Below are 16,165 nucleotides of genomic sequence, written 5' to 3'. Positions count from 1 at the left end.
ATTCTTGCTTAATCTCCAATTTAAAATATGTTGATGTGTTCTTGATTTCAGGATATGTGTGTAGTTTGTGGCAGTTTTGGCCAGGGAGCAGAAGGAAGATTACTTGCCTGTTCTCAGTGTGGTCAGTGTTACCATCCATACTGTGTCAGTATTAAGGTAAACATGCTTAAATTACTGAGTTAACAAAAGAGCATTGAATTTTGATTTGAGTAGTGACATGCTGCTTACAGTTTTTAAAATCATTCAAGTTTAGGTTCTTATATGTATACATATGTGACAGTATGTGAGTAAAGCATACAAATACATGCATTTAATTTAAAATACAATTTATATTAATATTTGCTAAGGCATTAGATTTAGTTGATTCATTTTGTCTATTGATTAAAAAGTGGAGAACAACTGGAGAGTACTTGGTAAAAATTCATTAGTCCATCCTGGTCTCTTCCATATTCACTGTTCAACTCTCACCTGTATACAAAAGGACATTTTCTTCTTATAGCTGAAAGAAACAAAATAAATGTTGTATTTAATGCAATTCAGTAATTAATATTCCATATCAAGCATTTCAGGTAGAGACTTACTGAGGAACTTTTAAAATGATATGTGCTTGGTTTTAAAGGATGTTTAAATATGGATGTGTCTCAGTACTTTAGCTGTTGAACCTAAGGTTTTGTTTTGTGTTTTTTCTTTTTAAGAACTCAATCTTTTCTTTTTTTTCAGACAAAGGTTTGCTTTGTTGCTCAGGCTAGAGTGAGTGCCATGGCGTCAGCCTAGCTCACAGCAGCCTCAAGCTCCTGGGCTCAAGCAATCCTTCTGCCTCAGCCTCCCGAGTAGCTGGGACTACAGGCATGCGCCACCATGCCCGGCCAATTTTTTCTATATGTATTAGTTGGCCAATTAATTTCTTTCTATTTATAGTAGAGACAAGGTATCGCTTTCCTCAGGCTGGTTTTGAACTCCTGACCTTGAGCAATCCGCCTGCCTTGGCCTCCCAGAGTGCTAGGATTACAAGCATGATCCACCATGCTCAGCCATTAAGAACTCAATCTTAATTCAATTTGTATATTTGAATGAAGTAACAAATGATCACTGGAAGTGAACATGTAGGCCAGGGGTCCTGCTGTGTACACAGCCAAATCTTTTCTCATACTGCCATACCATGTAGTATAAATAACCTCGGTTTTTATTGTCATGAATCGTCTGAACTTACAAGTGATTTTTCTTTCTTTTCCTGCTGCTCTTCAAACATTCGTCATTAATTTACCTAAAATGTCAGTATAGTAAGCAAATCAACAGTATTCCCCTAGGAATTCTTTGCAGATAACTACACTAGTATTTCTTTTTTAGGGTAATATAAGTTTTTGTGAATTTAGAAATTAAAGTGAGAAATTATAATCTATCCAACATATTAATAGAAGAATAATATGTAGTTTATAGAGTCTTTAAAAATTAGTTGCTCACAATATATGTTGACTAAAACACACAAATTATATAAAGTCAATTTAAAAATTAGAATTATACATAGAACAGATTCTTTTCTTCTTTACACCTTTATATTCTAAATTCTGTGTAAGTTTTATTGCTGTTAGAAACTAGAATGTAATTAGAATTTTTTATAATAACATTTCTGACCAAAGAAAATTGAATAATATTCTTTTCAAGATGGGAATATATTAATGTATTTCTTTTAACTCATCCAACAATTACTTAATTCCCATTTTACAGATGAGTTAAATGAAGTTTACCTAAGTTAAGAGCATACAATGAATACCTTGTCAAACAGCTATTTTCTGGAATTTAAATCTTTTTTTTTTTTTTTTTAAACTAGAGGTGGTTCCTTTTATGCCACTAACAACATTTTGGACAGTACAGAGTACTGCAACCATATTTATTGAGAAATAAAAGACTATCCAGAAATAAAATAGGGATATGTAAATTATCTCAGCTTGAGTTTTTGTTGTGGTAGGGAATTGTTTATGGATAGGTTTGATCCATTTGATACTTCTGTTTAAGCTTTCTTGGGTAGATCTAGAAAGTCTTCTCTTGAAGCTAGATATTTTCAAACTTTTTGGTTTTAGAACCATAACACTCTTAAAAATTATTCAGGACCCATAGAGTTTCTGTATATGAGGATTGTAACTATTAGAATATTTACCATTTTAGAAATTGAAATTGGAAACATTTTATAATAAAAGAATATTATATATAGAAGCACAGCTTGCATAACACCAACGTAATGATGTTATTGTATATCATGTAGCCTCTGTACAACACCACTGTATAATTGTGAGTGAACTTAAGTGGAACAAGGCAAATTATACCTTAGTATTATTATTATGAAAATTTCAATTTTCCCAGACCACACTGGGGCACCTGCTATTCTGGCACCAGATTAACCCTATACTTAGGACTTGGACTTTTTAGAATCTCTATTAAATCCTGTCCCCTGATCTCCACTATCTTTACACTCTGCTTGAGATTCACACATCTTCCAGCCTTGTGCAACCTCTGGTAAATGTTCAGCTTACAAATTGTCTGTAGAAATTGTTTCCTCTGGTTGTGGGTCCTTCGGTCCTTTTTTGGCTTTGTAGAAATATAGCTTAGTGTTCAACCAAAAATTTCAGGGGAATCCTGTTTTGATTTCTGGAGCTTTTACTCTTTATTGCTTTTCCTTTCCAGTATTGTGTCCTGCAAATTTCAGCTGCCTCCGCCTCCCAGAACTCTACCATGAGTCCTAAACTCAGTGAGAACACTGTGCTCTGCTGGTGTTCTCTTTCCCTGGGCAGCATTCTGGAAGATGTCTGTAGGGATAATACTGTGGAACTCACCTTTTGTGCTTCCCTCCTTTGAGAGACCATAGTCCTGTATAGCGGGTTGTCGAATTTCTGAAAACAGTTTCGTGTATTTTGTCCAGCCACTGTCTTACTCTGCCTCCACATCTGAGGCAACCACTTTAATCCTTTCAGATCATTTTTCTCATAGTTAATGCCATAGCTCTAAATAATAAGCTGGTGCTACTGCTTTATCTATGTTAGATTTTTTTTTTTTTTTTTTTTTTGAGACAGAGTCTTGCTTTGTTGCCTAGGCTAGAGTGAGTGCCGTGGCATCAGCCTAGCTCACAGCAACCTCAAACTCCTGGGCTCAAGCGATCCTTCTGTCTCAGCCTCCCAAGTAGCTGGGACTACAGGCATGAACCACCATGCCCGGCTAATTTTTTCTATATATATTAGCTGGCCAATTAGTTTCTTTCTATTTATAGTAGAGACGGGGTCTCGGTCTTGCTCAGGCTGGTTTCGAACTCCCGACCTCGAGTGATCCGCCCGCCTCGGCCTCCCAGAGAGCTAGGATTACAGGCGTGAGCCACTGCGCCCGGCCCTCTATGTTAGATTTTGTTGCCATTTTGCTATAAATAGATAAATTCTGATTCGGCTCCTAATGTGTACCCCTTGCCTCCTTCCAGCATCTTCTCATGTAGTTGTATTACTGTATTTAGTTAAATTAATAAAGTGTTGATTATGACTTAGTAAGTGTTCACTGCACATCTGTATAATATATTATGAGTTTGTTTTTCATGGACTTTTTAGATAGCAAGAAGAAAGTAATCATTAGTGACTCTCCATTTGTTTGTTTTGTTTTTGCCTATTAAGGAAGAACTATCATCTCAAATTATCTTTGCCAAGTCCTTTTATTTCCCTGGGAAGAATCCTACCTTCTTCCTGGACATTCTATTCCCTTGCTGTGTTATATGCCAATAGTTTCTAGGTGGGTGGCTCAGCTCTTATCCTTCAACTTCCCTGGACTGATGCCCTTTTTGGATCCATTGCTTTCTGGGACCTACATCTTCCTTTTCTTTATATACAACCTGATTCTGTTCCACGCATCTCTAAGTAACTTTATTAGGAGTATATGGGAGACGAATTTTGAGTCCTTGTATGTCTAAAAGGTATTCTACTTTCACATTTAATTGCTTCTTTAGGTTAAGAATCGTACTTTGAAAAGTATTTTCCTGAAGAATTTGGAAACTGTTGCTCTATTGTAGCATCTGGAGTTAGGATGTTTGATGCCATTCTGATAGTTCTTTGAATTTAACTGTTTTTATTTTCTTCTCTGGTAGCTTTTACGCTTTCATATACATCACGATCTGAATTTTTATTCTGTACCTTGATTGCTTACTGTATCATTGTATGAAATGGAATTAATGGAATTGTAGATGGAGACTTTGTGGATATATTTTCTAATCAGAATCAACAATAATGGGGCAGCTTACTTGGTTTCTTTAAAATCAGTCACCGTATCTATTAATATAGTAGACATTAAATCCAATATGGGCACTTTGCTCATTTCTATCTGTAGACTCTAGGCTTTTGAGATCTTTAACAAGTTGGTTCAAAATTTTTAATGTTACATGATGTGGCTTCTTTGAGAAGTTTAACAGAAATATAGAGATCCTCAAATTTTCTACTAAGACCATTGAGACAGATGAATAAGTAGAGAAGTGAATGTGTACTTCAGAAGTCCTAGCCTCACAGGCTAAAAATCCTCCAAGATCATAAAATGTCTAAGAACTCACGTTTTACCATAATTTTTTGGATATTTTTGTTGATTTTAAGATACATGTCTTTATCTGTGTATACAAGTTTCAGAAGCATGGAATTAATGGAAATGTAGATGGAGACTTTGTGGATGTATTTTCAAATCTAGTATCAAACAATAATGGGGCACCTTACTTGGTTTCTTTAAAATCCAATCACCATATCTATTAATATAGTGGGCATTAAATCTATAGCACACATAGTTATGTGGACTAAAAAAAGGCATTAAAATATGTGCCACTTTCTATTCTGCTCAATAGGTGGGCTCTTAATAGTATATATGAACATGCCCAACCCAGTATTGGGCACTGTAGGTGCTTAATAAATGTTATTAATATTATTAATGGTTGCTTGCCTCTTTCTTGCTACTAATCACATAAGAACCATATTAATTTATATAGTGTATTTGATTATGCAGAATTAGATCTATGTTAATGTATAAATCACATGGATTGGTTATTTCTTTTACAGATCACTAAAGTGATTCTTAGCAAAGGTTGGAGGTGTCTTGAGTGCACAGTGTGTGAGGCCTGTGGGAAGGCCACCGACCCGGGAAGACTCCTGCTGTGTGATGACTGTGACATAAGTTACCACACCTATTGCCTAGATCCCCCGTTGCAGACAGTTCCCAAAGGAGGCTGGAAGTGCAAATGGTACTCTAGGATTTATGTTTCCCTTGTTAGTCTTTCAAGTTCAGAACTTTCTCATATCACTTTAGTTTTAAGTGTTTAATTGTATAATACATTTACTGTGATAGATATCACTAATCAGAAAAATTTTTACACGTGCAGTGAATTATTTCCCCCTATTCTGTTCATATTTAGCTTCCTGAATTACAGTATCTAAATATGTAAATAAAATTGAGACTTTGGGGGGGGGATTTGGATTTCAGGTGTGTTTGGTGCAGACACTGTGGAGCAACATCTGCAGGTCTAAGATGTGAATGGCAAAACAATTACACACAGTGTGCTCCTTGTGCAAGCTTATCTTCCTGTCCGGTCTGCTATCGAAACTATAGAGAAGACGACCTTATTCTGCAATGTAGACAATGTGATAGGTATTGTGTTGTTTTTTCATCTTTTACAAGCTTTTCTCTCTCAATGTAGCAAAATGAAATTGGAAAATAACTTTCCTTGATCATAAATTTAAGGTACAAACTTTTTGCTTTGCAGATTTTTAGTCACCTAGAAACTTGAAGAAGTGATGTCCTGTTATGAATTCTCAATTCCAGAATAAAGATCTTTGACTTTGGGGCATTTTACTGGTTTATGAATCCTTTGAAATAGGATGCAGAATTATTGTCTGCACAAATGTATTTTCTTATGGAGGGTTTTTGAATCTTTTTTTAGATTTATAAGGGATCTCACATTCTGTTTCCCTTAAGCCACTTTTTCTTAAATCTTGACATACTTGCTATCTAGATATTAGAGACCACCTTCCACCCTCCCTAAGTAGTATGTATGTGTGCAGTTTCAAAATCAAGAATGTTTTCTTTGCTCTCATTGGTATGTGATTGTGCTCTATTAGCAGTTAAGCTGTATGCATACAGTAGTATTAACAGTATTATTTCGTCAGTACTACAGTATTCTCAGGACTCTGCCTACAAAGCTCCTTAGCTTTGTTTCCCTTCTTCTGAATTCCTTTCTACTTGCCCTAACCTAGCTTCTTGCTGTCTTTGATATATTCAGTATATGATCATAAAATAATTATCCCATCCTTGTAATGTGCTTTGCCTCCTCTCTAGTTCTTGTTCTCATTCTGTTTTCTTTCCTTCTCGGCTCCATGAAAGTTTGTGTCGATGGGGAATGTTAGGAGAAAAGGGTGAGGTGGAGAATGTGCGGCTTAGGGCTTTTAAGCTTGGCGACATCACGTCAGCTCCTGTCACAGCTTGTAAAAGGAAACAGTTCTCAATATATTCAACTATTTGAAAAATGTACAAATATGGTCTTTTTAGATGGATGCATGCAGTTTGTCAAAACTTAAACAATGAGGAAGAAGTGGAAAATGTGGCAGACATTGGTTTTGACTGTAGCATGTGCAGACCCTATATGCCTGCGTCTAATGGTAAGAAGATAATTTAAACTGATCTGTGCTCTCCTACAACTCACTTGCATCTTGCTTTCTATAATCAATGAGTCGCCTTAGCTCTACTTTTTTATTTTTGTAAAACTATTATTTGAACAAGTATTTTATGAAAAATAAGTTGTTTTTTGTTATGAATTCTTGTTATCTCAACTTTTTTTTATCTCAACTTTTTATAAAAACAGTTTAATAAAGGAATAAACTGAAGCCTATACTTTACATACACACACACACAGATATATAAAATTTTGTTTTCAAGGAACATGATCTTGTAGTTATTAGCATTATGTAGCAATCCAATACTGATTCTTTTTTTTTGAGACAGAGTCTTACTCTGTCACCCGGGATAGAGTGCCGTGAATTCAGCGTAGCTCATAGCAACCTCAAACTCCTGGGATCAAGCAATCCTCCTGGCTCAGCCTCCCGAGTAGCTGGGACTACAGGCATGCGCCACCATGCCTGGCTAATTTTTTTTCTATATATTTTTAGTCGTCCAATTAATTTCTTTCTATTTTTAGTAGAAACAGAGTCTCGCTCTTGCTCAGGCTGGTATCGAACTCCTGACCTTGGGCTATCCTCCCGCCTCAGCCTCCCAGAGTGCTAGGATTATAGGCATGAGCCACCGCGCCCGACCAGTAGGGATTCTTTGTTTGCCAGTTTTTTGTCCCTGAATTTCATATTTCTTTTACTGCTTTTCCTTATGTTGTACTGTTGTTTTCAAGATCACTTTAATTCTAGTGTTAAATAATTTATTTTAATGAGGAGAGAAATAAATTTTAATCATATGTAAGTCTTTGTACTTCACCTTTTCTGAAAAAAATTACCTGATATTTTTTCTATTTCAGTGCCTTCCTCAGACTGTTGTGAATCTTCACTTGTAGCACAAATTGTCACAAAAGTAAAAGAGCTAGGTAAAACTTGAAATGCCTTACTTAATTTTATTTACTTTGCTTAATTTTTATGTAACTGGCCAGCCACATGTTATATGAAAATTGCTTTGATTATATGGGTGTTTAATCTAAATTCCCTAATGTTGGTAATCACTTCTATACTTGATATCAGTATTTATCTTATCCAGCTTTACTGGAACAGTATTCCTATAAATTTTAGCAATTTGGCAACAAAAATAACAGCTTTAAAAATAACCATTAATGCCATACTTGCTCTGATTTCATTGGTATATTAAATCTGTATTATCAGAAAATAAGATTTAGTTAGCAAACATGCTCCTTTTCGAATTAATTCAATCTGTTTTTTTAATTGACCATGCTAGAATGATGATTAATATATTTTTATTAAACAGTCATTATTTTGACTAATTGTATTCGATAGCATCTGAAATAACATTTCGATAGTACACAAATTCTTTTAAAGGACAGCAGTTTTGTATATTTAAAAATTAAATCTGTAAGATTTGTACTTACTTAGTCTCCCTGTAAATGATTATATTGATACTTTGATTTCCAGTTTGGCTTTTGGAGTGTTCTTGTTTCTCTTATGTAAATTGATCCTTAACCTTTTAGTCTTTTTTCTAGCAAAAGGCTCATAGTAGAGTAGTTGAAGCATTGCATTTAGCTTCAATGCTTTTTTTTTCTAAATCCTTTTATTGAAACATGAAAATAGAAATGCCAGGAAAACTGTTTTTTCAAAACATGCAACCTTTCTGCCTATAATCCAAGGAAGTTTGGCCAATTATTGATAGTTTGAGTTGGGCAGCGTCATGTTTTTCATACATTTTATATATAAATTCCGTATAGAACAATAGCGATATTCCTTTGACATAGATATTTTCAAACAATAATCAGTCAAATTTAAAATGAAACTTTAAATTTGTATTCTTGGGATTTTCTGATTTTAGACCCACCCAAGACCTACACCCAGGATGGTGTCTGTTTGACTGAATCAGGAATGACTCAGTTACAGAGCCTCACAGTTACAGTTCCAAGAAGAAAACGGTCAAAACCAAAATTGAAATTGAAGATTATAAATCAGAATAGTGTGGCTGTCCTTCAGACCCCTCCAGATATCCAGTCAGAGCATTCAAGGGACGGTGAAATGGATGACAGTCGAGGTAATACTAATTTATTTTACATGGAGTATGTGTGCAAGAATTGAAGCATATATGATAACTTTTGAAATATGTATGATTTCTCTAAGGGTAAATCATACTGACTTATATAAACCTTGATGTCACACTTGGCCCTTTCTAAGTGAGTGATCTTCTTAGACCTTACCTTTTTAGGTTTTTTTCCTTTCATGTATTTTTTTAGAAGATACCTTATAGAAATCTCCATGAGTACCATATCTTTGAAGATCACAGGTGGTGAGATTCAGAGGGGTTGACTTTAATTTGCTAGATGTGAGCATAACCCTTCTCAGATGCTATGAACTTGGGTACCACGTTCAAGTTACAGTAGAACTTGTTCCATGCGTTTTATATGTGAACAAACTGTCATTTAATATCAGGTATCAATTTATTTCACAAGTGTTCATAAACTATCGGCTTATAAACATTTTCTTGATCAGAATAAATATACGGTTTTTTTGAAGCTGAATTTTTAAGATAGCAAAATATTTTAGTAGTAATGTTAAATTCAATGAGTTATATTTTTATATTTCCAAAGAGGCTCATTATAGGCTTGTTTATTTTTAGAACATTTCTTTTCATCTGATCTAGAAATAAAGTAATAATTATTTTTGTTCCATTACATTTTATTCAGTAGTTTTTGTTTGTTTTTTTTAAGAGACGAGGTCTTGCTATGTTGCCTTAAGTTGGTCTCAAATTGCTGGGATCAAGTGATTCTCCCACCTCAGCCTCCCGAGTGGCTGGTGGTACAGGTGTCCGTCACTGCCCCTGGCGCTCACTCAGTAGTACCTAGTGAATGCCTGCTGTACGCCAGATGTCAGAAGTCATGTCAGTGAACAAAGCAGTTAACGTTCTCTATTCATAGAGCTTATATTTTATGTGAGAAGACAAAACTATTTTTAAAAACCACATTATGTAATCAGTTAATTATAATGTGTTTGGCAATGCTGTGGGAAAAATAGGGTTTTATTAAGAGGAATTGATACTGTAGACTGGTGGGAAGGGGCCATATGACCTGAAAGCAATATTTGAGCACAGAATTTAAAGGGCAGAGTGAATGAACCACTTGATTACCCAAGGGAAGAGCATCTCAGACAGCGAGAAAGCCAGTGCAAAGGCCCTGGGTGAGTGTGCTGAGCATGTCCAGGAGAGTAAGCTCAGGGGCCAGTAGGAAGTGAAGGATTGTGAGGAGGGGAGGGGTTGGTGCAGTAGGTTACTCAGGATCATAAAGGGGTCACTAGACAGGGATGGAACGAGAGGCCCTTGAATGAAGAGAAGAGTGGCATGATCTTATTTATTATACTTTGAGAGGAACTCTGTGCTGTGATCTTAGTAAACTATTAGGTATAAGAGTTGTGGCAAGTAGATCAGTTGGGAGGCTGTTGCTGTAGTCCAGGTGAGAAAATTGTGGCTTGGAAAGGATATATCTTTGGTATATTCTTGATAATTTACCATTTAATCCTCACATTTCTATTATGGTAGTGTGTTGGGTCTGTGTTACTGGGAGAAAAGCTTTCTGATGCTTTATGTAACCAATTTCCATTGACATTTTCTCCTCCAATGTCATTGAGGAGAGAATTTGACTTTGAAGTTTAAGGTGCTTTGGGGTTTGGGAAGAAAGTTGATATACCTAGAAGGGATTGATCAGATCAGCATTAGCCAGGGATTACTATAAAGAATTTTAATTTCTGAGGACGTTAAAAGATGTCTGAAAAGGGTTCCATTGTCACCTAAATTTGCGAAATGTGAGAGATTTCTTGATAGTACACATTATTTTCCAAATTATGAGATTATAGAACCTTTAGAAAATAAAACAACAAAAAGACGTTGGAAGTTTTTCTATGTGATTACTGTTTGTAGAGCCACACTATGAGAAATGGTGGTGTATTTCAATTTCATATTCTCTTATTGACTCTTGTCAAGGTAAAATAAAATCAGTTGAAAATTACCCTTGCTTCATTTCCATTTATGTGATAAAATAGCCCATCTTTAATTTTATTTGCTGAATCTTTTCTTATTTTTACTGGCAGTGAAAGAAGATCATTGTTATTTAGTGTGCTGGTTGTTGAAAATGATAAGACAATTTTAGAATCTATAGTATTTTTTTTTTTTTTTGAGAGACAGAGTCTTGCTTGTTGCCCAGGCTATAGTGAGTGCCGTGGCATCAGCCTAGCTCACAGCAACCTCAAACTCCTGGGCTCAAGTAATCCTTCTGCCTCAGCCTCCCGAGTGGCTGGGACTACAGGGATGTGCCACCATGCCCGGCTAATTTATATATATATATTAGTTGGCCAATTAATTTCTTTCTATTTATAGTAGAGACGGGGTCTCGCTCTTGCTCAGGCTGGTTTCGAACTCTTGACCTCGAGCAATCTGGGAGGAGCAATCGGCCTCCCAGAGTGCTAGGATTACAGGCGTGAGCCACCGCACCCGGCCTATAGTATTTTTATTAAGCCCCCATGTTCATTTACTTCTCAGGATGCCAAATCATTTTTGAAAGGAAAGGTACTTTCTCTGGAGAGGAGGTAAATGCATGTTATTTGAAAAACACTTTTGTTTTTCCCTATTTGCTAAATAAAAATCATTTTTCAAAATATGGTATTACCACACTTTGTTATCCTGAGACTATCTGTATAATATGCTTAAAATAAGCTTCACAGTATATGCTTATAGAGGGGAAAAATAGGAAAAGATGACAATCATCACCAGTTCTATTGTTATACTAAGATTTCTAATGCAGCTGCACTTTTTGGGTAGTCCCTTTGTATTAAACCTAAAACTTGCCACATTTGAGGCTAATTCACTAATATGTCTTGATGATGTCTTAGTACCTTTTGAAAAGCATTATGGAGCAGGGGCCAATGTTCAAGCCTACTCTGGATGTGCAACTTCTCAGATGCTTAGTCTACTCTTTAGTGAAGTATCTGTAGTAGGACCAATGTCATAGGGTAGTTGTGTTGATAAAGCACGAGGACAAATGTTAGGCTCTTAGCACCAGTGCTTCTCATATACTCAGTCAGTGTTGGCTGTTAGAACAGTAATGCTGAATCAGTGCTTCAGCAGTAAATCTTTTTGTGTCCAACAGAATTCAATAAAATTCCACATTTTTATATGTGATGTAAGATCCATTCAAGTCAGTAAAATGAATTATGCCTGTTTTCAGTTGTTTCTACTCCCAGCTGAGAATTTGCATTTGCTAAGTCAGTTTTTCATTCATCTCTCTGCTTTCCTCTTTTAAAATTGTGACTTCTGCTTCCCTGTTTTCTGTCTTCATGATGTTATCTTTTAAAAATAGATTGCTTTGGCGGGGCATGGTGGCTCATGCCTGTAATCCTGGCGCTTTGGGAGGCCAAGGCGGGAGGATGGCTTGAGGCCAGGAGTTTGAGGCCAGGAGCCTGAGCGAGACTGAGAGCCCCTCTCCACACAAAATAGAAAAATTAGCCGGGCCTGTTGGCACATCCCTGTACTCCCAGCTTCTGAGGAGGCTGAGGCAGGAGGATGGCTTGAGCCCAGGAGTTTGAGGTTGCTGTGTGAGCTGTGATGATGCCACTGTACTCTAACCCAGGCAACAAAGCTAGACTGTCTCAAAAAAAAAAAAGAATTGCTTCAATGTGTTTTTTTAGTAGGTTTTCAGGAGAATGAAATTAATACATGAATTTAGTCTACCATCTCAACCCAAAGTTCCCTCTCATTAACTTTTTGGTGGGTTGTTTGAAGATTTTTGGTATTTTGTCATCTTTGGTGCTTGCTGCATTTCAGTGGGAATAAACATTTCTTTTCATGGTGTACTCATAGAGCAGTTATCAGATTATTATGAAATTTGGCTCAAATATAGACCTAATTATAGTAAAAAAAATTCCATGTTCATGATAATATTACAGAAATATTGTCTATAATACTTAGAATATTGAATAAAAGAGTTAATCTTGAAATGTATCGATAAACTTTTTTGTATAGCAGAATGTAAAGCAACATGCAAAAGTTGGATCACCATAATGTGAATATAGCGTGCTCTGAAACCTGAACTTTTATATGCATTACTTAATTTCATTTACTTCATTTAGTAAAGTATTTGTTGAGTACCTATTAGGTACCCTGCTAAGAATGCAGCTATTAATAGGAAGGTCTTAGTACCTATTGTCATGGAGAATATAGTCTAGCAGGGACACAGATTTTAAAGAACCAATAAAAATGAAGCAGAATGGTAATGTATAGGATCATGTAACTGTGGAATGTAACCTTGTCTAAATACCAGGAATTCTTTAATGCAGTGATGGTTAGAATAAATCTTGAAAGATGAGTTATGCAAAAGGCAGAGTTTGGGGAGATAGTAGAAGAAAGAGCTTGGTATAGTCAAGGGACTGAATATAGTTCCTTGTGGTTAGAGTGAGATAAAGCCAGAGAGGTTACAAGAGCATATTATTATAATGGGCTTTACAATTTTACAATTTTATCTTTATTTAGAGGGCACTGGGAAGACATGTAAGGATTTTAAGCAGAAAGTTGATCCATATTTATAGGAAGATCATTTATGCTGTAATTTAAAGAGCTGATTGTAGAGGAGTAAGCTTTGAGGCAGGGAGCTAGGTAGGAGCATGTTGATGGTAAACCATCTGAGATTGGGCTAAGATGGTAATCGAAATAAAATACTTTTCAGAGATTGAAGACTCTTGATTGTGGGAGAAAAGAGATTAGGAATGGTCAAGGCTGTCTTCCAAGCTTCTGTGTTTTCTGTGTCTTTTAATGATGATGGGTAACACAGGCAAAAGGATGAAGTTCATTCTGGGGCTGGCTGTGGTGGCTCACAGCTTTAATCCTAGCACTTTGGGAGGCTGAGGCCAGAGGATTGCTTGAGGCCAGGAGTTCGAGACCAGCCTAGGCAATAGCAAGACCCCATCTTTACAAAAAAGAAAAAAAAATTAGACAGGTATGGTAGCACAAGCCTGTAGTCCCAGATACTTGGAAGGCTGAGGCAGGAGGATCGCTTGAGCCCCAGGTGTTTGAGGTTGCAAGGAGCTATGATGATGCCACAGCATTTTGGCCTGGGTGACAGAGGAAGACCCTGTCTCAAAAAAGAAAAAAAAAAATTCATTTTGGATATACAATTTTTAGTAAGTAGGTAATATCTAATAACAGATGTGGTTTACCCTTGGATGAGACTTTTAGGCTAAAGAAGACAGCCTTGGAGTCCTGGACTGAAAGACATAGTGAAAAGCAAGTGAATGGTTTCTTCAATGCAAAGTGATAAATAATTGTCTTTCTGAGCTCTGTTTCCTTTTCCCTTTTATATTTAATTTCTTGGAAACACTGAATTAAGCATAATTTCTACAACCGTTTGGGGCTGCTTCTGTTTCTGAACTTTTCCTGCCAGCTGGCATGCATGATTAGAATGGGTTAGCGAGCACTTTGCTTTATATTTCCCATTACATAGGGATTATGTATGTATTTGATAGATTTTCCCAATTTTATGTGCTCCGTATACTTTTTTTTCAGAAGGAGAACTTATGGATTGTGATGGAAAATCAGAATCTAGTCCTGAGCGGGAAGCTGTGGATGATGAAACTAAGGGAGTAGAAGGAACAGATGGTGTCAAAAAGAGAAAAAGGAAACCATACAGACCAGGTATAGTGCCTGTGGTATACATTTTAATATAATTAAAACTTAGTTAATTTATGAAAAATATAATATTGAGGGCCTCAATTATAATTGATCAGTATTGAATATATAGCATCAGTATCTAAAACTTGACTGTATAAGTTAAAGAACTATTTGAATATGCTTTTTAAATTTTTATTTTTTTGTTTTGAATATGCTTTTTAGCTGACAAGTTTTTTAGGTTGTTGTGTGTAAATACATCACAATAAGTCATCATTTAATATCTCATCCTAAATTTAACCATTTTATTGAATGCTTTACTAGGTTGGTTGTTACTTATATTTGGACTTTTAAGGCCATTTATATATTTTCTTTTGATGTGTACTTCTATAATTTTTTAATTTTCAGCATTCATTTTCTAATTTTTTTGTGATTTTAAAAACTTATTTCAGTGCTTATACAGGAGTACCAGTAGGTGTGCAGTGTGAAGGCAAACAAGACAAGAGTTCTTATGCCTCTTAGAATTTATAGTCTTGTTAATACCATGATTGATCAAACACTCTTATTTCCTATCTGCCTCAGGGGTGTAGCAAAAAGAAGTCTTTCTTGTCAAATTTTATTTACCTTATTGGAAAAAGTTATTGAAATTGTCACAATACAGAATTTGTAGGCTTTCTTTAGGCAGTTTATTAATGTCTGTTTTCCAATCAATGAGGCATTAAATTGAATGAGTACAATCATTATTCTTCTGATTGTTTATATTTTATTAGCAAAAGGGATCTAAATCCCTTTTGATATGTAAGAAGGAACTCACTGCATTTGAATTCTGTAAGACTTTGCAGCTAGGTAACCTACCTTCTAGATGGGCCACATGTATAATAAGGACCTATGATTAGTTCCACTAAATAATTTTATGAAAATGATTTAATTTCTCCCTAATTATGAGGCTTGTAAGTACACTTTTTTCTCTACTGCAAATTCCTTCTAGGATCTTATAATTAATGTTTTGTTTGCTCTGCCTGACATGGAAGCCGCCATCCCTTTGAGGGACCCATTAGGTCACAAAGTATGTTGGTAGACATAGAATTCACTGTATGCTAGGCACTTTTCTAAGCACTTGATATTATTGATTGATTTATCCTTATGATATATATATATATATATATATGAGGATGTTCTTTATGTTAGCCCCACTTTCCCAGTGAAAGAACTGAGGTACTGGGAAGTTAAATAATTTGCCCAAATTTAGTAAGTAGAATTACATGGTCTGACTTCAGGTTCCATGCTGTTAACTACAGAGCTCTGTTTGTCTCATGTCTACATGCCTTGATAACATGGACTAAGCAGACAAAAATCTCCCTGAAGTCATATATCAGTCAGAGTATGTTTGTGTCATCTAGGTTAGTTTGTATCTTCTATCCTCTAACTAATGTACAAAATTACCATCCAGTTAATGTACAAATACAGTCATCCATCGTTTAATGACGGGGAAATGTTCTGAGAAAATCGTCGTGTAAACATAGAGTATACATAGACAAACCTAGATGGTGTAGCTGACTACACTCTCAGTTTTATGGCACACTAAATTACATATATATATATAGTAATTGCACTACAGTGTTATGACTGCTATGACATCAGTAAGTGATAGGAAATTTTTTAGCTCCATTATAATCTTATGGTACCACTGTCATATGCAGTCCTTTGCTGACTGAAATGTTATGCAGCACATGACTAATTTGACGTATGAATTACTGATGTTTGTTAACTAGATAAATCAGTTTAATTTACTGTTTAATATTTACTCTGA

At 35.6% G+C, this 16,165-nt stretch overlaps 1 protein-coding gene across 18 annotated transcripts in view; it reads left to right on the top strand.

Annotated features, from left to right (window-relative positions):
* KMT2C (lysine methyltransferase 2C) overlaps window positions 1–16,165 on the top strand; it is a 253,793-nt gene that overhangs the window by 168,969 nt on the left and 68,659 nt on the right. For all 18 annotated transcript variants that reach the window (XM_076006746.1, XM_020289638.2, XM_076006744.1 and 15 more), the window contains 7 exons: window positions 52–156; window positions 5,064–5,245; window positions 5,485–5,649; window positions 6,547–6,656; window positions 7,520–7,585; window positions 8,533–8,745; window positions 14,254–14,382. In XM_076006746.1, the coding sequence (XP_075862861.1) occupies window positions 52–156; window positions 5,064–5,245; window positions 5,485–5,649; window positions 6,547–6,656; window positions 7,520–7,585; window positions 8,533–8,745; window positions 14,254–14,382 (970 nt within the window). The remainder of the gene's footprint in view (window positions 1–51; window positions 157–5,063; window positions 5,246–5,484; window positions 5,650–6,546; window positions 6,657–7,519; window positions 7,586–8,532; window positions 8,746–14,253; window positions 14,383–16,165) is intronic.

Source organism: Microcebus murinus, chromosome 9 (assembly GCF_040939455.1).
Source record: "Microcebus murinus isolate Inina chromosome 9, M.murinus_Inina_mat1.0, whole genome shotgun sequence".
Classification (NCBI taxonomy): domain Eukaryota; kingdom Metazoa; phylum Chordata; class Mammalia; order Primates; family Cheirogaleidae; genus Microcebus; species Microcebus murinus.
This window is presented reverse-complemented; position numbering and strand designations above follow the sequence as displayed.